Genomic DNA, 22,388 nt, shown 5'->3' with positions numbered 1-22,388 from the left:
GCTTCTGTGGTGGGAACCATTTCTGAGGCAGTCCTGCGGCACTCCAACAAAGCTATTTCACAGAATCATTAAGGTTGGAAGGGACCTTTGAGATCATCAAGTCCAGCCGTTAACCCAACACCACCATGCCCCCTAAACCATGTCCCAAAGCACCACATCCACACGTTTTTTGAATACTTCCAGAGATGGTGACTCCACCACCTCCCTGGGCAGCCTGTTCCAATGCTTGACCACCCTCTCAGTAAAGAAATTTTTCCTAATATCCAATCTAAACCTCCCCTAGTGCAACTTAAGACAATTTCCTCTCATCCTGGCACTGGTTACTTGGGAGAAGAGACCAACACCCACCTCACCACAACCCCCTTTCAGGTAGTTGTAGAGAGCAATGAGGTCTCCCCTCAACCTCCTCTTCTCCAGACTGAACGCCTCAAGTTCCCTCAGCTGCTCCTTGTAAGACTTGTGCTCCAGCCCCCTCACCAGCTCCGTTGCCCTTCTCTGGACACGCTCCAGCACCTCAACGTCCTTCTTGTAGTGAGGGGCCCAACACTGAACACAGGATTCGAGGTGCGGCCTCACTAGTGCCGAGTACAGGGGCACGATCACCTCCCTACTCCTGCTGGTCGCACTATTTCTGATACAGGCCAGGACGCTGCTGGTCTTCTTGGCCACCTGGGCACACTGCTGGCTCATGTTCAGCTGGCTGTTGACCAGCACCCCCAGGTCCCTTTCCGCTGGGCAGCTCTCCAGCCACTCCTCCCCAAGCCTGTAGCGTAGCATGGGGTTGTTGTGACCCAAGTGCAGGACCCGGCACTTGGCCTTACTAAACCTCATACAGTTGACCTCTGCCCATCGATCCAGCCTGTCCAGATCCCTCTGCAGAGCCCTCCTACCCTCCAGCAGATCAACACTCCCACTCAGCTTGGTGTCATCTGCAAACTTACTGAGGGAGCACTCGATCCCCTCATCCAGATCATCAATAAAGATATTGAACAAGACCAGCCCCAGAACCAAGCCCTGGGGAACACCGCTTGTGACTGGCCGATTTCCCCATCATGTAGCACACTTCAGAAGCAGGACTGAACAGCTTCTAAGTCAGAAAGACAGTTTCTAGGCTGCAGACCCAAGAACACTTTGTTAGTGGTTCCAGCACCCAGAAAAAACCCTCAAGTTTCAGGCTTGGGAGATTAACCTTGCAAATCTAGAAGAAAAAGGTAAACAAGGCAGCACTAAGCATCCTGTCAGAATCATGTCTTATGCGTATGCTTTTTCCAGCATGGGAATCAACACAGATAACTGAGAAATAGGAACTTCATAACCCTAAAGTGAGTTTCAAAACCCAATAGATCTGCCTCTGTTCCTAGCTTTTAAAACATCTAACAAGTTCCCTTACCATTTCTGTCCGATTTACTTCCACGCTCTTCACATATGGTGCTGCTGTGTCTTCTGTTGACCTGACACACTGTCAGCCTCAGGTCAGATTACCCTGCTGAGCTGACCTCAGGGTGATGATTGCAGCTTCTTGCAAACATTTCCCCAGCAATTCCTTATCATCTCTACCCTGAGAGAGGCTTTTTGTTTTGTTCTTCTCATCTTTGCTAGTTCAGTAATTTAAACCATGCCATTTGTGGGGGTTACATAGTGAAATGCCACACAAGTAGTGCAGGAGTTTGGTATGCAACCAGGTGCTCATTTTAAAATGACAACACTTGCCTCACACTTGAGAAAACGAGTGGTACTTACTGGAGTACCCAGGAGAGCTGTGGGATTTTGAGCTTGCAGGACATGGCAAAGCCCTCCCTGCAGACGATAAAAGGCAAACTCAGAACCGGCTAAATAGATCAGCTGGGTTGCTTCACAGGTGAGTGCTAAGTGCTGGGTGTCCCAGCAGACCCCTTGGGTCACTTCGGTGCAGAATCAACAACCCCTTTTGACCACAAAAATGGGCGAAAGGGTTGGAAGTTTTATTCTGAAGGACAGATTACAAAATGGGTCAGGCAGAGAATCTATGCGTCTCTACAGGGTAGAAATAGGTACTGGATATACACACCCCACTGAACCATTAGTAAAAGTTTTAGCACATATCCATATGCTACTTCACACTGCTCATGCCAGGGTCCTACACAGTCTCCATAGGAAAGAAGTGGCTCCCAGAAGAGCAGCAGTCAGAACTTGGGTTATTCATGCTTCCTAACATGGGAAAAGCTCACGTGGCAGCTCCTTTGCCTCAGCTCCCTGTAGAGTCAAGAAGGAACAACAGATTCAGAGCAGCTAATCCAGGCTCCTGCTCTGAATTACCCTCTGGAGAGAGAGTTTGTCACCACTGCCAACACAGGGAGCCTAGCCAGGTAGTCCTGCAGATACACTTTTCTGTGTCCGTGTTTGTATCCAGGGGCAAACTTGAGTTAAGAGCAGAAAATTTGAATGACAGCCAGATAACCTGTGAATAGAAACCAAGTGCCCTGCTATGCACATTGTGTAGGCACCCTCCACTCCACCGCAGATACTCAAAAACAGTTTGCAGAGCTGTTATTAAAATATGCTGCAGGAAGCACATGTTAAGAAATGTGGACAATTAAGTGAGAAGACAGCTGCCAAACTCTTGACATAATCACCACAACAGATGGGATGTGTTTTACAGTAGATGGAGGAGGGCATGGAGGTGAAATGCAAAAGCAGCCTGAATAGAAAAGACAATAGGGAAAACTCTATTAACAGTTGGGAGTTTAAAGGGAGCTGTCTGCATTTTAAAGGCTATAGGGAATAATTATTAGATTGACAGCTACAGGATAACACACAGTGCAAGGTGCTGTGCTAGCTACATTTCTAGAGACAGTTTTCCCTTCCAGCTTCTCACAATTTTGGCACAAGAGTCTTTGGCTTGCTCCCTCTGCTGGGCATTGCTCTTCAGTGGCCCACAGACATTCCACATATCCACCAAATCGCATCTTTTCTGCAAAGCTTGATCTTTCTCTCCCAAGTTTGCATGTTCTGAAACACATGGATCTTCCCCAGCAAAAGCTTTTCTTCCTGGAGACAGACAGCCCTCCAAGTTGCTGTGCTCTTTTCCCTCTCACAAGCCACTCACCACTTTGGTTAGGGAAGGAAAGAATAATCTTTCTCAAAAAAGACTCAATTCCTGTTTCTTTTCCTGGGGCTTCCCCCAGTTAGCACAGAAACAAAGCTGTTCCACAGGGCACCACAGGATCTACTCATAACCTCAGTCTCCAGGGCTTCCTTCTCCCAACTCACAGATGGTGCCTTCCCAAACCTTCTGCCTCACCAATGCAAAGAGCCCCTTCAGTGACTCCTTACAGAGGCATCTATGTGTATTTGGCAAAGTAAGAAACAGGCTGCTTTCCTTCTATCTCCCTTTTGCCAGTCCTTAGAGAATTGGCTCTGGCTTAACTTTGCTGCAGAAGCTGAACTTGCTTGTGAACTAAGCCTGAAAAAGCAGAACATGTGCTGGGCTGGGGATAGGCAGGTGGAAGAACAGTAGGTCCTAACCAGCACTCACTGCTTTTTGCCTACAATCGTGCGCCAGTTCTGTGCAAAAAAAAAAAATTATACTTCAGTTAAGAACAGATTGGAAAAACTGAGCACATTTGGATTCTAAAAGCACCACGACTCACACACAAACCATCCATATCAGCTGTAAAATGAATACCGATTGCACACTAGGATTGTGGATGCCCTCGCGTTCAGAGACACTTTTCTGGACAAGCATCTGTCTGGAGCACTGCAGGGCACAAGGGCAGCACGAATGAAAGGGTCTCAGCATGCAAAGCGATGCTGTTCCTTTGCTTGTGTCCCTGGCTGGATGTCCTGGGAGGATACCTGCGCTGATGGGGCACAAAAAAAGAGCATTCAAGAAAATAACTTAATTGACGTCCGGTTGCTCAGTGCTTGCTGGGAGACTGGAAAAACAATCCCAGGATGTCTCCTGAGGTTTGCCAGCTTCATTCGCAAGGAGATGGTTGAAGAGAAGTGAAACTATGAAATAGGAACAGCACACTAAAATCAGGAGGAAAGAACCAGTTGCATGAAAGTTTAGGGAACAGCTGTTTCCCAAAACCTTTCTGCAACGCATTTGAAGTGTAAACACACCGAAATACTCTCAGAAGTGGTATGCAGGTTGGAAGATGTTGATCAGTTCCAGAAATGAGCAAGCCCTGCTGTAGGGAGAGTCATCTGTGTGTAACCGCGCTCCCCCGTTTCCTGACAGGCTGCTATTTGAAGGGCTACCGCTTCCTCTTTAACCTTCAGCCTGGAGAGAAATATGAGCCACGAGCGATACGAGCTCCTTTGCAGGAGCACGTTGAAGGCCAGACAGCAAATCACATATCACTCTGAACTGTTGTAGCACCTGGTTGCCATCCATTTACCATCGGTGTGAGGAGGAAAATAACAGCACCAAAACTGTAGTACATTTTACATTACTACATTTTACAGAGGCTATTTTCCGCTTCCAGCCTCACCCCACTGTGTCCCACAGGGAAACTCACACCTACCTCTGACACCCACAGAGACAGCTGTGTTCCTTTTCTAAAACAGTTTTCTAAAGTCTAAGAACAGAACAGCTTTTAAGGGACACTATGATAGAGGGTTTTATTTCTTCTTGTTAACTGCCTTCTGAACTGCGTCCCCCCAAATATCCTTAATTACCAGGCAAGCCAGCACTATAATGGCTCTGGGAAAAAAAATGAACCCTGTATGGGAGCCCCCAGAGCTTGACAGCAGGATCATTTAAAATCTTTTCCATTGGAAATATTTCTTATCAAAATAGGAAGTATAATGTTTATCTTTTAGTCATGTATGTTGAATAGCTGTATCACCCTGAGACAACAGAGAAGCACTTTCATTGTCTCTCAGCAGGCTTGTTGACAATGCCGCAGCATTTAAAGGCCAAATCCCAGGCTTCCAGTTTCTAAATTTAGATGGAGTTGAGGGACAGTTGTAATTACGCATGCATTTATCCTTCCTCTTCACAGTATTTTCTCCAGGTACAAAGTCATCCCAAGATGCCATCCAGATTCTCTGGAATACAAATAACCCCCATTTGACTAATAAGGGCTGCTTCCATTTCAAGAGGAGGTTTAGACCACCACAGCAGCTCTGGATTCAGATCAAAGCACCGGGTAGACAAGAGAGAATATAAAGGAAGGGTAAAAAAATTTCACTGCTGCAAGATGAATAATTCCAGAGGGAAAAGACAAAGGAATACATTGAAATATGCAACACCAATTCCTCAAACATCTCTGAATGTTTCTCAAGAGCATCATGAAGAGTCAATCAGCATGGCAGCTAGACAGACAGATGCTCATATGTCTTAACAGCAGGATTTTAATAATTAACTCAGACTGGGGGGTTGCAGGAGGGACTGCGTTTCACACTCAAGTAGACAGGGAAAAGCTTAATATGTTATTTCAAGCACAGCCTAGAAACTTCAGATATAGCTCCCAACAATTCACCTAATCAAATGGCCAGGTGGACAATGAGAAAAGAGGGAGACAGAACAGGAACAGACCAGAGGAGGAGGAACAGCAATCTGGAAATTCAGCTGTGAGCTCCACCACAGAGCAGAGGTACAGCATTTTTGGAGAGGCTGCATTTCCCCCAGATGCTGCAGGTGTGCGCAGAAGTATGAGCAGAGCAAGTCAGCAAGGCAATGCTGCCAAAAGGTGCTTGGAGACACACCACCATCTCACTGCCAGTGCTGAGAAGCAGCACTTCAAATCCAGATTGCTGTATCTCTTGCCTGCTCATTGGCAAAGCACTTACAGGAAAGCTGGCATAGGCTACATGCTTAGGGAGGCCCTTGCAGCAACAAGGGAAGTGCTTTCTTAGACACTTATGCTCATCTATTTGTGTCTGGCCACCTAATGAAGTTCTGCTGTCCCATATTTCACACTCTTATTCCTACTAAGAAAAGATTGCAGGATTTAAAAAAAATGACAAGATAGAAAGATAGAATTCAGTGCACTTGAGCTCTTCCAAGTAGAGAATAGATTCAGGGCAGGAAGGAACATTTTCATTTTCAAGAAAAATAACTCAGGATAGTTTTAACTAGTGGTTACGAGGTAGATGGTTAGTAAAGTAGTTATAACTACCCTGAGCAGGGCTGACCAGAACAGCTATTCTCAGGGTTTCCATAGCCAGAAGAGAACAAGCACTGCTGGAGGAAACTGGAGGATAAAGGAACACTCCAGGAAATGCTGTGAAAGACAGGAGGAAAGATAGAGTGAGAAGTGGTGAGCAGAGAACCCAACAGAGGAAAGAAGCAACTGCTTGGAGAAGGAAAGCCAACAGCCAGCCCTTAAATTGCAGGTGAACTGCCATGTACCTATCAGCCCATATTCTACTGATGACATAGAGTTTATAACTGATTGTCTCTTAACCCCTTTGCCAAATTACTTATGGGCTGACACGCGGCCTTACCCCACAAACCCCACAGCCATGGTGACCCTGGTTTCTGTTTATTAGATCAGCCAGGCACCCAAAGCAAGGGGGGCACGGGAACAAGTGTCCATGCTCACCCCAGCGCTGCGCAGCACTGTCGTGCTCGCATCCTGTAGCCCCTCACCACTGGGAGGTCAGATCTAGGCGCCAGAGCACAAAGAATGATTTGCAATAAGTGCACATAATTGTTTCCTCATTTTTTCAATTCTCCAGGCTTTTCCTCAACTTGTTACAGCAGAAACACTTGAATCCTTTCTGCCCTTTCTCGCCCCACCTGAGTTATCACCTCAGTTGCGCTGGGCTGTCATTACCAGCCACCAAGTTAACAAACTCCACTCTTTCTAGCTCACTGCCCTTTCTGCATTGTGTCATTATAAATCAGCTAGCTGCTGATAGAGATCTCCCTAGCAGGCTGCCCGTGTCAGAAATACAGAGGGGTGAGCACAGGGCAGGCAGGAATGCTGCTCTCCCAGCTCTCTCCCACAGGCTCAGCAGGAATCACAGAGGAAACAGCACCTGAAGACCTTCCTCAGAGCTATCAGCCCCTTAAGGAACTCACACAGGAGCATAGCCCTGTCCGAAAAACTCCCCAGCATATTCATGCATACTCTAGTAGTCAACGAGCCAGTGTTTACCTGACCAGCTCCATCAGCCTCACTCCACCAGCGCTCTTCTAATATTTGCAGTTTACCTGCTTACCGCCACACTAATTACAAGCTTTGTCTTCTTATTAGGAACTAAAGGACAGCTTCTTCCCAAGGCCCCTGAGGGCACACGGAGATACCTGCTCCTCTGCAGCACTGCTGCCATAAACCCCCGGCTGATGCTGCCCTGCCCTTCCCTCCCCCAAGAGCCTTGTCTGACACTTGCTCACCCAAGCCCAGGTGTCCTTCTGAGGTCTGATCCCAAGACCGAGATCAATAAGACTCGGCAGATGCCAGCTGGCTTTGGATCAGGTTTCTAGCGCTGCAGCAGGGGAGCAATATTACTCTTGAGTCCAGCCCACAAAGCGCCACGCTGTCCTACAAAAACCTTAATTCCTGTTTCAAGTGTATCTTTTGTTCTCACGTGGAAGTGAGGTTTTGTTTTACCATTACTAAGACCCAAATAACTTCAGTTAAAGGGGAGAAGGAAAGAAAGCATCATCATGATTTTTTTTTCTTACAAGACAGCTTTTTAAAATGAAGGTAACTCATTAGGAACAGAGGTAAGGCTGTGAAGTATTTTACAGCCAAGCAAGCACAAATACTCTGTTGTTTTTGCCAATTGCCACCAGACTAAGAGCATGAATTTCTCATTGCAGCTCTAGAGGGAAGTCCACTGGGTCGATAACAACTTATACTGCAGCCCAATTCTATTAAAAAAGTCCCCATTCACAAGTGTCATCCTGTAGGCTAAATAAAGCTTCTCAGTGTGCTGCCTTTGCTGAAACAAGCCACAGCACAGAGCAAGGTTATGAGACGAAGCTCCTCTGTAGCAGAGAAAGTGGAGTTTGCTGTGCTGTTTGAATTGCAGAACAGCAACCCAACATGTTGCAGGGCAGGTTGGGGTTAGCAAACACAAGTAATCAGCTGGCTGGAAGCAAACACTGGCTGTCAGAAAAGCTCCCAGAGCAGTTTATCACGCCAGTATCTCCTCTGCAGAAGGGAGTGTTTAAATAGTTACATAAAGGTCTTTTTTAGTTGGTCACAGCCAACACCAAGATCATCTCAGGCTGATTTTTCAGACCATGAGTAATCACTGTTTTGGGCAAGAACTCTCTCAAAGTTTCTGTGGATAATTGAGAGGGGAAATGGAGATTAACTGAGGAATTAGGAAGTTACATTTCCTTATCTGCAAAGGATTTATGCTGTCACTCATGACTTGCTGTAGGCCTGATAAAAAAACATAGTGCAGTTCCAATTATGACTGCAACTTAGATGTATGACCTGGCAATTTAGGCCAGATGTAGAGTGCTCCAGAAGGAACCTGTATCCTATAATCGCTCTGAGTCTGCTAAGCTATAGCAACACTCAGTAATTCATTGCTTACAGCTCAGGCTTAATTTAGGGCCTGCCTCTCATTTTTATTATTTCTGACACCCCTCATGAAGCAGACAGCAATACTTAGCTTATCTAGTCTTCAAAGAGCTTCACATATTAACTACCATTGTATTTAAGAAGGAGGACTCAAGACTTGGAAGCCACATCACCTCTGAGGCTGCATCCAGAGGAGATGCACCAGCCTCCCCAGCATCCTTCTTGTTTGTTCTCTGTTCAGCAGAGAGAAGAGCCTCTCCCAAAAGGTGCAACAGGAAATACTTTGCCTGGTGCAGCAGCAACCAGGTACCTACCCCTGTTGCTGAAGTGCACTAGGTCTTCAACAGGACCAGGAGGTAAAAAAATATCAAGAGCTGGTCAGGTATGGAGTTACAGCAAAGTCCTTGGTCCAAGTCAGCACAGCCAGACTAAGCCCCTGCTGCAGCTATTCCCTGGGACAATCTGGCAGAGAAAGCACACTCACTGCTGCAGGAGAGCCTTCCCCTCTGAGTCACACACCTTCCCAAGGTGTTATCAGATCACAAGAGGATCAGCTGTAACCTAGTTAGCTCATAGCCTTCCTCAGCCACCTCTGCATCATGGCTGGGAATTAGCCCTCAGGATGGCTCTGCTGCCAGGCTCACTCTTACCTTTAAAAAGCAAATACACTCTACCTGCTACAAGGGCAGGGTTCCTCCCAGCCACCACTGCCTGCACTGACCAGCAAGGAGCTCCAGAAATAATATTAGCTCCCCATTTTTACCATGCAACAAGCAGTTTCCCTCCATTCCCTGGTAAGGCAGCAGGACCTGCCCCCAGGCAGCCCCCACCACTCACCTTAACCACCCCTTATCTCACAGCTAAGCTCCATCCCCTGTGGTGCAAAGCCTGAGCACTCACCCATAAAACCCCCACTCACCTTTGAGAGCCCTCCCACTTCTAAGTAAAAGCAGATGATGAAGATGTTCCAGGTGACCCAAACTGCAGTCCAGATGGCATACTAGGAGAGAATGGGAGGGAGAGAAAGAAGCAATAAACATTACGAAGAATTAGTTTATATAGATGTGATGCAGCTGGGGGCAGTTAAATGCCCTGACTCAGCACTACAATAATTTTCTCTTCCTCTGTTTCCCATATGCAGATGGTCCCTTGCCTGATTAGAGACACGGGGGCAAAAGTTTGGAGGGAGTGGAAGACCTTCTGCCATGCCTTTGTCCAGCATCTAGTTCTCCCTGTCTGTTGTGCAGTATCTCGGTGTTGCTTTGGTAGCACTAATAATTATCTGATACCTTCCAAGTTTGGAGTAAGTACGGTAAAAGAGCAGCACACTGAACAGTGTGTTCCTAAGCAAGCACAGCACCTCCTGCTAAAATTGTTTACGATGCTCATGCCTGATTTCCCAAGGGCTTTACTCAGTTCCTTATCACTTGCCATATCCCACCAGAGCAAAGGCTGCAAAAGGCTTCAAATGGCTTTGAACAAAACAAACATTACTTACCACCACTATGTAGCGAGGTCTATACTGAATAGTGCCAAACAGGCCAAGGATAACGATGATGATGTGGAGGAAGTTGGCTAGGATAGGGGCCCACTGGTATCCCAGGAAATCGAACACTTGCCTCTCTAATGCAGCAAGCTGGAAGGGAGGAGGAAAAGGAGAGTTACAGCTTCTGGGCTCATGATGTTTATTCTCAAGGTTTTGACATGCTCCCTGAGCAAATCACTGCAGCAGCTGAAGATGTTACTCCATTCCCAAAGCAATTTACTGCCTATGAACCAGGTCAGTAGGAGAGAACATGTGACTACATGCCCCCTCTTCCACTCTGTACTCATCCCATGTCCTCCGATGGCTACGGTAATGCAGACCAGTGAGCTCCAGTGCCTGTGTGGGGGTACGTCCTCTGTTCTGTGCACTTTGCAATGGGGAGGTGGCCCTGGCAGAGGGCAGAGGTGAGCGGCGGGACGGTAACAACTTAAATGGCTGCAGCAGGACTTTCAAGAGCTCATTTGTCAGAGCCTTCAGCATCACTCCATCATTCCTGACACCTCTCATGTTTCTGCTCTCCAGCACACATCCATCAAAGTGAGAGAAAGGAGGGAACTCTCTCCTCCCCCTTCGCCCCACAGAAAGTGCTGCCACCCAGCAAAGAAATTCTGCAAACACATCGGTTTTCCAGGGCAGGCTGTGTTCCTCTCCTGCACTAATAACATGGTTCAAGGCTAGTACTATGTTCTAGAAATAAAACTCCATTACCGATGAAGTGCTGGGCCTGATTTTCAAATCATATTTGCATAAAGATCTGCTTTTCGTCTGTAGCCATCATCTGTGTGTCAACAACAACAACCGGTCACCTGGATCTGAACTGCTGTGTTAGGCATGCAGCTGAAACAGCACAATAAACATGCAATTGAATGCTAGCCTTTACATCCCCGCAGCCTTTAAGTATTATGTCTATAGGTGAAACAGTGAGTGGAGGGGGCACAATGGTTCCCGCAGGTTTTTCCCCAGCGCCCAACCTTACGCAGAGAGATCTTCTCTTTGCTTGTCTTCACCAACGCAGTGCAACCAACTGCCCCACATTGACCAGCGACTTTGCTAGTGCTAAGGCACAGCAGGAGATTTCCCTGTCAGGGTAAGATTTCAGTCTGTTTAGTTATCATAGTAGTGTGCTGGGATTGCATTTATTGCATTTCATGTTTATTTTCACTTAAATAAATAATTACAATTTACCATTGATAGTTAATATCAGCTACTAATTAGGCATTAACCATGGATGATCCTAGTCCACTGTGTGTAATCAGCTATGTGACATTTTTCTGGCTTGGCTTTTAAATGGCAACTGGGGACCAAGCACTGGAGCATCTGTAATGGCTTAAAGCTTTTAAGGATGTGAGAGGTTGCAGGTCCCAGTCAAGCTGCACGGTGAGGGAAGCCATATCCATCAAATGACCATTTTTCCTCCTTCTTTCTGCATCAGTGGGGAAATCACCTTCACACCTCTCTTGGGCTAGGGAGGTATTGCAATTCTCAACAATACCTTGGAAGTTCAACAAAAATCTGTATTTCAAAGACATCTATAGCAGCCCTGGATAAGGGAGATCAATCAGCATGGTGATAAGCAGATTTTCCTCCCTGACATCTCTCTTCACTGGCAAAGGGGCGCAGAGAGAGTGGGGAGGGAATGGAGGCAGCCTCCAAAACTGTCTCTTCTGCAAAATAATTAGTCTTCCCTTTGAAGCAACACACCCTGCCCTGGTCTGATCAATGTGAACCGCCTGGAAGATGCTGTGAGATGTGCTGCACGGCCACGCGTGGGGCTGCGGGGCTGGAATAGGGCAAATGCTGCTGATTTCACCGTTCAGCCTGCTCTCCCCCTGAGCACAGCAGTTTTTCTGTATCTCATCAAAACCAGCAGTAATTGCTTAAACACTTAATCTTTTAGGACAGGATTAACGCACATACCTTAACGATATTTGGAAATTTTGAATCCTGACTAGCTGGCAATGGGTCACTTGACTGTGACCGCTTCATCCAATCAGGCATTTAATTGGCTTTGTGCGTAACGCGGGACTATGTGCCACACAGGGCCGGCGCCGCAGTGCATCAATTAGCCGAGGGGACACAATGGGGGATGTTCCGCAGAGATAACGCCCTGCTCAATTTTGCCTCTTGCCTTCAGGCCCTGAAAAGGAGGGATAAAGATAGATCCTTCCCACCCGTGCCTTCTGCCATGACTTTTCCTGCTCGGGCATCCATGTGTGGAAAAGCGTTTTCTTCTCACAAATGAGCGATTGACATTAGGGCTCTATAAAAAAGGGAAAGTTTGTTTTTCCACAGCTTTGTGATGTTTCCTGGCTTGTTTGGACCAGGGAAGACATTGATCCGTGAAGTGAGAGGTACCCAACCATCCTGGAGACGGACCTGCCATCTACACTAACTTCAGATTGGGGACGGCTCCTAGAGAGGTCTCTGGTCCCTGGCCATACTGAATTTTTCCCCGTGATCCCAGAAGTTAGCTTCATGTCATACTTCCCTCTTCCTTACTGTGATTGCCCTTGTCTCCAGGTTGTTTCTGCCCTGGTTTACGTTCCTTTGCCACTTTCTCTGCATTTTTTTCTGGGTTTGTGTCCCTGGGAGCTGCAGGCATGGCTCAGCTGATACAGAGATCGGCTGTGCCCATCTGCTGGCTCAGCCAAGGGGAGCTGGGTCGGTGTGCCTTTGTGTGATGTGTGAGCTCAGGCAAGCTGTTTCCTCACTTATAAAACTAAAAGCTGTTTCCTGTAAGATGTGTGTTGATGACAAGCGCAAGTGCTACTGATGAAACTCTAACTCTGTATTGTTTACACGCAGGTAGTGAGTCTGTGCTGCAGTCGGCCGTCAGAAATGCAGTCTGAAGTTCCTCTGGGCGTGTCCCTGTTCCCCAAGGAACCTAGCATAATTAAGGAAATATTTGCTAAAAACAAATAGATAAACAACCATTTCCCTCATTACACTACAGGTCTGTGTGCAAAGCTTTCCCACTAGACACTGCAGAGATTTGCAGGCAAACAGGGTTGATGTTCGTGCTAAGCTGGCCTTGATTTGGGGTTGGGATGTGAAGAATGTTGTTGTACCCTTCAGTCCTGGTTCCTTCAGTCTGGCTCAGAAATGGCAGGGCCAGGGCTTGCCCCGTGGGTACTGATATATCTGCACCCTCGTACCGAACCTCTCTTGGATCCCTCTCGTTGATCAGGGGAATGCCATCTTTCTCTGCTGCTGCCAAGTTTCTGCAGAGTAACATCCTTGCTGTAGCATTCTTTACGATGATTCACGCTATTCTACTGAGAAAGCCTATTATATTCTAGAGATCTTGGTTGTAAAGAGAAATATCACAGATTGTGGCACAGGTTTCAACCCATTCAAAGCTGACAGGACCTTTCCATCAGGGAGGACAAATTTTTCTTCTTTATGACTGTTCTTATTAAGAACAGGATTCTTTCTGCTCTTTTTGCTTCTCTAGCCCATAGAACATTTTTACCTTTCATTCTTCAAATCAAATGATTTGTTGCAGTACTAAAATCAGAAATAGTTGTGGCAGACTTTTCTCTCCTGAAATAAACCACATTTCTGCTGATGTGAGTGAAACTGGAATAGCAAATAACCATGTGAAGCAATTGTTAGCCAGGCAAACAAAACAAGCCAAAGCTCTCTGTTGAGCTATCGTTCATTTATATGGCCGGGAAAGATAAGAAAGGCAGAGAAGATGTTCTGCAGTTTAGAAAGAGTCCTCTTCCAGAGCTTGCGCACAGTGAGAAGAGAAGGCTTTGTGAGCCAGCATGACAGGACATGCTCAAGGTCTTTACACCATTAAAACTTCCCCAGGGAAAGAAAGCTGTACCTGAGCTGGAGGGGAGCTCTGCCTGGTGGAGCCCATTGCAGAATAGGAAAACGGCCTTAGAAAACATCTCAAAATGTGGAACAGTTTCTTGTTGGAAGCTTCAAACCATTCCAGTTGTGTTTCCGATGGCTCTGGCAGGACAGTGTCACTGGTGGATGTTGATACCAGCAAGACACTCTGAGCTGATTCAACATGGGCTTGGGGGTGCTTGTTTAAATTTGGTCCCCCAAATCTTTTCTATCCCAAAAGCCTCATCTTCTGTTGCTCCTGTCATGCTGATAAGCTGGAGAGTGCAACCTGTTCCCCTTGTGCATCCAGACTGCTAAGTGTCCATATGCATCAGGTCCTGCAAGCAAACCTGCTTTTACACTTTCCAAGTTCAGCATTACTAAGAGATTTCTTTTAAAAATTAAATGTTTTAAATAAATTTACAAATAAACGGAGCAAATGGGAAAGGCTGATCCTACTGCTATGGGCCAGCCAGGACTTAAGGGAGATACTCCTGAAAAAAAAAAAGAAGAAAAAGTCTTTTACCCAGAAACCTTTTCCACTGGCCTATACAAAACCAACTTGAAAACTCTTCAGCTTCTCCTTGTTGTTCACTGCTACAAGAACACGTAGCCTCACAGCCTGCTTCAGCTCCTGCACTGCCGTTGTTCCGTGGTGTACACAGCTGCCCTGGACCCCCGTGTGTGGACCTGCAGCTTCAACACAGGCAAAGTTTGCAACTTAAACCCCTGTATTTACTTTCTCTCTAGCCTGAACCAAGAAAGAGCCTCAGCTGCAGCCCTCGGTCACCACCGCGCTCCCCTGATGTTCAGGGCTGCCTGGCTGATTCCCGACGCGTTGATTCAGCGTTTGATTTCCTGCCAACTAGCTTTGCTTTTTAAGAAGATGCTCTTTGTTTGCCTACTATGCAAACACCATTGGAGCGGCCAAGACTTTCACTGGAAAAGGTCACGGGTCTTTTCTTGAGGAAAAACTTGCATTGATTTCCTGAGGTATTTTGGCCATGCGATGGTTGATGGCTTGAGTTCAGGGCAAAGTCACGGTGCTGCTATCCCTATGAGACATCATGTAAGGATGAAAATTTGAGTCCAGCTAGCTGAAACAGCAGAAGGAAATTAAAAAGTCTCAAATGTACAACTTAAAAATATATCTATTTAGGTTTTGAACACAAATAACTTTTTTTTTTGGTTCTTTCATACAGTTTAAGTTTGGCAATACTAAATACCTCTCTGCTCTGGTTGTTTTGTTGTTGTTGTTGTTATTATATTGGTATTATTGGTGTTATTGGTATTATTATGACAGATTATACTATTATACAGAGTCCTTCTATGCAATTGGTTTGTGTTTGTAAATGGTGAAACGACGCTGGATCTAATGAATCCTAGACCCAAGCTGCAGTGTGGTGAAACTATCAGCCAGGAGCAGAAGATTCCCTTCTGTGCCAGTGCTTATTCAAGGTGGAGAAGACTTTGTGGGCAGAAAAATTATTAAACAATAAGCCCGCTTTTACCACAGTGACTGCATTTCTAAATAAATATTAATGGTCGTAATAGCTGTTTAATTAGGTTTATCTGAAAAAGCAGTTCACTGAGCCACTACTTCACATGCCCCTAACCGAGGGGCTCGTTCTGCTAGGTACCGCATCCTTGTCTCTTCTGAAGTCAGCATCTCACATGCTAATACCCGCTGCCTTCACGAAATCTCATTTTTCTTCGGTAAGTGTTGTCAAGGAAACCTTCCTCGGGGCCTCGTGATCCACAGCGCCTTTCCCAGCATCCGCCGCTGAGCCGCAGAGGTCAAGAGCCTAATTGCAGAGGAGGCCTCTGCCTGTCACTGTCTCTCAGACGCGTTTGGTCACTCTGGCCGCGGGATACAATAAGCCCCATTCTTGGCTCGGTTTGGCCTCTTTTCTCCCCAAGAAGCTGCTGAAACCCCCTCTATTTACACAGACATTGGAGAGGCCTCCGACAGCAGACCTTACATCTTTAAATAGTTTATGTTTCAGGAGCAAACCCTGGTCAGTGCCGAGGCCCGGAGGAGCAACGGCTGCTGAAGGGCCCCGCGAGGAGCCGGAGAAGGCCGCAGCGCCAGGCTGAGCTCCAGGCCGGGCACTGCCCTGCAGCCGGGGCTGGCTGCTCCTGGGGCCTTACGCTCCAGCGAACACGGCTGTCGGCCTGCACCATGCCACAGCTGAGGATCAGGACTTCTCCCAGCCCAGCACCATCCTGCGCAGAGCCTGGGCGGACTTAACCCCTCGCACAGCGTCCTGGCCGATGCCCAGAGCATCCTGCTGTTAAACAGCCCGGCCTTGAGTCCTCATCTCCTCCTCCCCACCAGCCTGGCCCCTTTGTGCCCTGGAATCTCCCCTCCCGGCACCATTTTTTGTGTTGGCAATGATGCACTCAGGAGTGCCCCTGCTTTGACCTTGATCCCTATGCTTTCTGCTGCCGATGCCTTTCAGAAACATCCTAGCTGCGAAGATATGTCATTATTCAGTCCCACATGCCCAATGTTGCTTAGCATTCCAGGAAAGGCACAATCCTTGCTAAACAGAAGGGATGAGGCTGGCAGCGTTCGTTTCTGTTTGGAGTTGAAGCTCTGGCTTCAGAAGGACCGAGGTCTCAAGACCTCTTAAACTTTTTTTCTCCAAGCGTTGAGTTGGGCCACATAGTGGGCAGAAGGCAGAGAGAAGGCACGGGAGTGCGAGGCAGTGGCCGGCAGTACTTTTTCGAGCAGGACTCTGTAGTCCATGGTCCCCACCAAATGGCACATCCCCAGGCACAGCACGAGTGTGGCAGCCCCCCTCCTGCTCCCCAGTCCTCTAACGGGGCGGCCAGCAGTACGGTGAGCTAGCCTGCTCTGGCACGTAGCGTTGTGGAGGAAAAAAGAGGTTGCCTGTTGGGATCACCCTGCATGGCTCGACCTTAAGGAGAAGGAGCTGTGGCACTGAGAAGCTGGTAAACAGCTGGATATCTGCACGGCTCAGCCTTGAGGAGAAGGAGCTGTGATAAACAACTAAGAAGAAGCGAGGAAAACAGGAACACCTGCAAGCAGCGAATCCTGACTGTGTGAGAGGCGCATGGACAGCGCGTGATATTTTGTATATAGCCAATTGCAATAATGTGTGTAACAAGCTGTAACCAATCATGAGTGTGTGCGCAGTGACCAAGCGAAGATTATGATATATATTGGAGTCAGACAAGACAATAAATGGCTTTGGAATATAACTCTCATAGAGTTGTGAAGTCCATCCTTCTCCCACAGTTGCCCAGTACTGACTTTCTGAATAGTGCTCAGCATACAGCTCCCAGGAAAAGACTGCTTCCTAGGAGAGACGTTTCAGTAAAATTATTGCCCTGTACGGCATGAACATCTCCCGGCTGAGGGTCAGTTACGTGCCTGGTGGGTCTTGTGCTCTGTACAGCCCACACAGCCTCTGGCCTGTTGGCTGCCCTGGATCACACCTCGCCTCGGGGCTCGGACCGCGGGGATGCAGACAGGTGTCTGCAGCAGCATCAGACACCCGAGCTGCTCTGTTCCTCTGGCTCCTGCTTGTGTCTCCTGATAGCATGGAAGTACTGCACGCTGCTGTGATTGCTGATTGCCCAGATTAGCAATCAATCAGGCTAAATTAAAAAGCAGGTGCCTTTGTGATCCAGGCAAAAAAGCACTCTGACAAGAACAACAAACTTGTTTTGTTTGTCACCCACGTCAACACTCAAACCTAAGTTTCCCAAACATAATGAAATTAATCTGTTTTGCCCACAATGCTCTTCCCCCGCCCCCAGCTTTTTTGTTCTCCCGCAGTTTCATAGCTCAGCTTTGGCTCTCCAGCTTTGCAGCAGAGAGAGGGGGCACTGGAACAAAGGGGATGTGACTGTATTTGGAACAGACATAATAATGAGTTTCTTCAACAAGCACCTGACATTTTTGTTGGCCAGATGCTCCGGAAGGCACAGCCTTATCTCAGGCTCAGGCTCCACACGTGTGGCAGTCCTGGCTTTCTCTTGCCTGTTGGAGGACTTGCTGTCCTATCTTAGCACCTCGTACTGACGAACCTGGGCAAGCAGCCTTGCGGCTCCCCACAAACAGCATCCTGGTGTGGCAGACAGATCTAGTACTGGGGGACACCTTCTCCCACCAGTAGCACAAACTGCCCTGTTGGGTGAAGTACATTAAAGACGTGCCATTAACTCACCAGCCATTTCCCTCAGGAGATCTGCTACCATTTATGAAGCCATCTAAACACAGCCTATAAAGGCTGTGAGGCAGAGCAGTGTTGGAGATCAGCAGGAATTTAATTTTCTAATAGAGAGATTTATTTTCTACCAACAGGACATTATATTCTGTGATCCCTGCTCAGCCACAAAGGCTATCCAAAGTTTGGGCTCATTCACATGGCAGGGAAGCAGAAAAAAGTGAAAAAACTTAAAAATTAGCCAAGGGGTTGTTTGTTATAGGGAATATATCTGATATTCTCTGGACCTGCTATCTTAAGCATTGTCTGCTTAGCTAAAAGAGCCAGCTCTGCTGCTGGAGGGAGAGAGCAAACACATGGACAGGACGTGCACAGGACGTACAAGGCTGTGCTGAAGCACTGTTTGGGCCAGGACTGCGCAGCCTGTCTTCCAATGATGCAGCTCTCTGGAGTCTTCTGGATGTGGCAGCAGCAGTTTGGGAACAGCTCGGAGATCCCCATGAGTGCACTAGAAAAACTTAAAATCATTCAGGGTTGGACCAAAACTCGCAGGGTGTATAAAGCCCATGAGATACCGGCTGGACTCACCCAGTTTAGACAAAATTACGGCTATCTTTGCTATTTCATAGGCACCTGTTGCAATCTGCACTTCTATTTTGCCTCTGGTTACCCCAAAGTTGAATTATGACCTTAAATATACTACTGGCAGTTTCCCAAAGGAGGAATAAACCCTTGCTTCAGGCTTGAAAAGCCAAGCTCAGCTTTTCCTCTGTTCTGTCCACACACATCCCAAGAAAGACTCGCCGTGTTTGAGGGACACTGAGAACATCCCCTGCCTTTAGCTTTATGAACAAGTGTCCCCTGCAAGTCTAGTTCATGGCTGGCACCTGCAGCACTTTCTCCTCAGGGTCAGCTGTAGCCTGAGTTACAAAAATGCCTCTCTGAAAGCAAAACACCTGCAGAAAGCCACCTGAAGCTGTTTTTCTTGACGAGGGGAGAATGAGGATGAGAGTTTCTTGGTGTCCATGGAGTGTGGCCAGCAAAGCCCCTCTTGCTGCATAGCTCTGTGTGTCGGAGCCCTTCTGAACTCGGCAGGATGCTCCCCAGCACGTGTGGGCAAGTGGTCTCTGCGTCCCTGATCTTTTGTGGAAACCCCCCAGGGCCATGCTAGACAAAACTCCTCTCTGCCCCCTTTGCTCCACCTCCTCCAGAGGTCCCTCTCCCTCTGCTCTGCGCCTTCCACGCGCCCCGTCCTGCTCCGGCCGGCTCAGCGGCCGCTCTCCCCCAGCTCCTTGCTGCACATGGCACTGGGAGCTCTAGCAGCTGATCCCCTTAATTAGGTCACAAATAGATCACGCGTAAAACACTTGCACCAGCCAGATCCTCTGAAGGAAAAACATGCAAGCTCTGCAACTGGGGGTGAAAACTCGAGAGAGGAAGGATGCCAAAGCTGAAATAACTCTTGAAAACTTTGTCCGTAGGAGCCCTGTTTCAGTTTCTGCTCAACAGCTGGGTCCCTGCTCCCTGACACTGTAGCTAAGTGGTAGCGTTGCTTTAATTTCCTCTTGCTCCTGCTGCAATGCCAGATTGCTTGGATATTTGTAAACAGGAGGAGTTTAATGAAAATTATAATTAGAGCCCTGCGGAGCTCTTGCAGGTCGCCTTTACACTGGGCTGCCTATTTACATTACAAATCAGGCTGGTGTCACTGCGGAGTCTACAGCAAGAGAAGAGGATTCATTAAAAGGGAAGCACAGGGTAGGTGAGAAATAGGGGAGAAAGAACATTATATTGGTATTATTAATAATCTAGGAAATTAGGATCTGCATGGTCTTGCTGCAACTTTGGTCCTAGAAGGAAAGTCCACTTGTAATCATCCTGCCGCAGGAGGGGAGAGAGCTCAGCCACCCAGAAGTTTCCACTGGTAATTACTGTACAAACGGACCCTTTTTCATAGAGCAAGACTTCATCTCCCACACCAGGACACAGAGGAGTGTCCTGCTTCCTGACACCTAGCTGTGAAGTTGGGGGGGGGTCAAGGACAGACAACACGTGAAGCCAAAGGGATGCACTTCCCATGATTTTACACCTTTCCATTTCCACCTGCCAGCAGCTACATATGATGTGTTTTGCCCCGCTGTGATGCCATGAGCAGCAGCTCCTTGAGAAAGACAGAAGCCCTCGTTCCGACAAGCGCTGGAGCATCTGCTGACTTGAGGCACAGTGTACAGCCAGATGCGGTCACGTGCTGAAGGGCTCTGTAAAGTCTGGGTCTGATGGAGCAGGAGAGAAGATCCCATGGGAACAAGACGGAGGCATCTGGCCATCAATGCACTGACACCCAGCGCGGCTCCCGCACAGCAGCACAAACCCGTGTTATCCCAAATAGGGATCGGTCTCCTGGGTTTAGTTCTGCTTCTGATCCCTCCACCAAAGCCCTCGAGCACAGCTGCTAACTGTGTCTGTAAAGTGGAATTGGAAACAACACCCTCATTTTACACAGAGAATAGCTGGAGACTTGGGTTGTATTTGTAAAAAGCTGCTTGAATATTTCGTACTAATCATCCTGCATCAGCAGGAACCGCATCATCATTGCAATAGTGTTTTTGTTGGGTGCTCACTTGCCCATAGTGGTAAAAAGAGATGGCATTTTAGGTTGGGAACCTCCCCATGATGACTGCAGTGCCAGCAAAACCCTTCACCTTCCCCATCACTGTCACGTTCTCAAAAGAGAGAGGTAAACTCACCCCGCTCCCGTGCCCGCATCCCCCCACATTCAGCCCTGTTGATGCTCCGACCAAATCCCAGCAATGCCCAGCAAAGAATGCCCAGCCAGTCCACCCGCTGCTGCTCTTCTCAGCTATTGATCGTACCTCACCCTCCACAGCCCGAGGACGTAACTTTAGTCTAATAAACAGGTGGGAAGTCAGGACAGAGGAGATGAGCTAATACTGCAGAAGTGATTGGGTTTATATATCAAAACTGACCCAGGAGTCTTTCCCCTCTGCAGGTCATGGCAATATGCAGAAAGTTTTCAGGCAAATTAGAAGCTGGAGGTATTTTAGGACTTTGGCTGCAAATGGGCCAAGTGATTTGCTTGCACTTCATGCGTGCTATTGTCAGTGTAAAGTGACCCACACTGTGACCGCTGAGTTTTAATCATCACTGGTAATACTCTGTTGTTTGTGCTTTGCAAAAAAACCACAACAACCTAACATAAAAATGTGCTTCTTTCAGTTTAAAAAAGGACAAAAGAAAAATTTCCCTCAAAAAACTATAGTTGAAAAAACACATAACCATTTTTTCAGCTGAAAAATGACTATCAGTGAAGAAATACTGACCCTCTCCTCTAATGAATGTACTAGCAAACTTCCAGACCTGTCATCAAAGCATGAAATGAAAAAGAACTGGGGAGAGAAGAGTATTTTGGACATGAAAAACATTTAGTGGTCCAGCTTCTGGTTCCAGTAAAATGCTTTTGACAGGAAGGGTTTTAAATTGGAACAAACGGGAAAACGACTATTTTGTTACAAATAGGGACTGTCAGAGGCTTTCAGGGTATTGCAGGAATTTTCCAGTAACCACATTCCCCACAAACAACTTCCCTTCTACAAAATGAATCAATCGCTATTGATTTTCATCTTCTGATTGCTTCACTGGAAGACAATCGGTCATACTTAAATAATTGATTAATTACCTTAGTAATTACAGGTAACAAATCTAGCTTACCTTGCCTCCCTCAAGACATGTAAGTGAGGGGTATTTCAGCTTTCCAACCACTTTAGGAGGCAAAGCCAATTTTTTGAGACCCAAGATGACTTCTGAGCCACCACCCACATCTGGGGAGTCGCCGGTACCCTCGGCACAGCCCCAGCAGCGTGGTCCCCGCCGCTCTTGGAGGCGAGGAAGGCTGACCACCTCCTGGGTTCCTTCCCGGGCTGTAACCTCCCCAAGAGCATTACAGGCTGGGAAGCAGAGATCCAGCTCTCTTTTTCTTAAGTCAATAAAAGCAAGAAAACAGAGACACATGAACTGCTCAAAGAGATTAAACAAATAAATACCTAAGGGTGGAGATGGCAAAAAGTTTAGACACACATTTGAGGCTGAAGTTCAGCCTCTCTCTTTCATGGGTTGATGAAGCAGCTTGGGAATTGCAATCTGCTCTGGGTAGTCATTAAAGGGTAAGAGTGCATCTCTGCTACAAACTAGATTAAGTGCTGGACGTAAGTGCTTTGGGGCAGAGAGTCTTGGGTTCAGAGCGTGAGAGTGAGCCATGGTGGTCACTAAGCCAGTGTTTTTCTCATGCTCACCATCCCCTCCACTGCTGTG

General features: G+C 47.3%; 1 protein-coding gene across 1 annotated transcript in view; it reads right to left on the bottom strand.

The window, feature by feature from the left end:
- The window catches only part of NKAIN4 (sodium/potassium transporting ATPase interacting 4), a 48,979-nt gene that overhangs the window by 12,481 nt on the left and 14,110 nt on the right, over positions 1-22,388 (bottom strand). Inside the window, exons 2-3 of the mRNA XM_082007432.1 lie at positions 9,973-10,110; positions 9,394-9,474 (exon numbers count right to left, since the gene is read on the bottom strand). Coding sequence (XP_081863558.1) covers positions 9,394-9,474; positions 9,973-10,110 — 219 coding nt within the window. The remainder of the gene's footprint in view (positions 1-9,393; positions 9,475-9,972; positions 10,111-22,388) is intronic.

Source organism: Phaethon aethereus (assembly GCF_964289735.1).
Source record: "Phaethon aethereus genome assembly, chromosome: 16".
Taxonomy (NCBI): domain Eukaryota; kingdom Metazoa; phylum Chordata; class Aves; order Phaethontiformes; family Phaethontidae; genus Phaethon; species Phaethon aethereus.
This window is presented reverse-complemented; position numbering and strand designations above follow the sequence as displayed.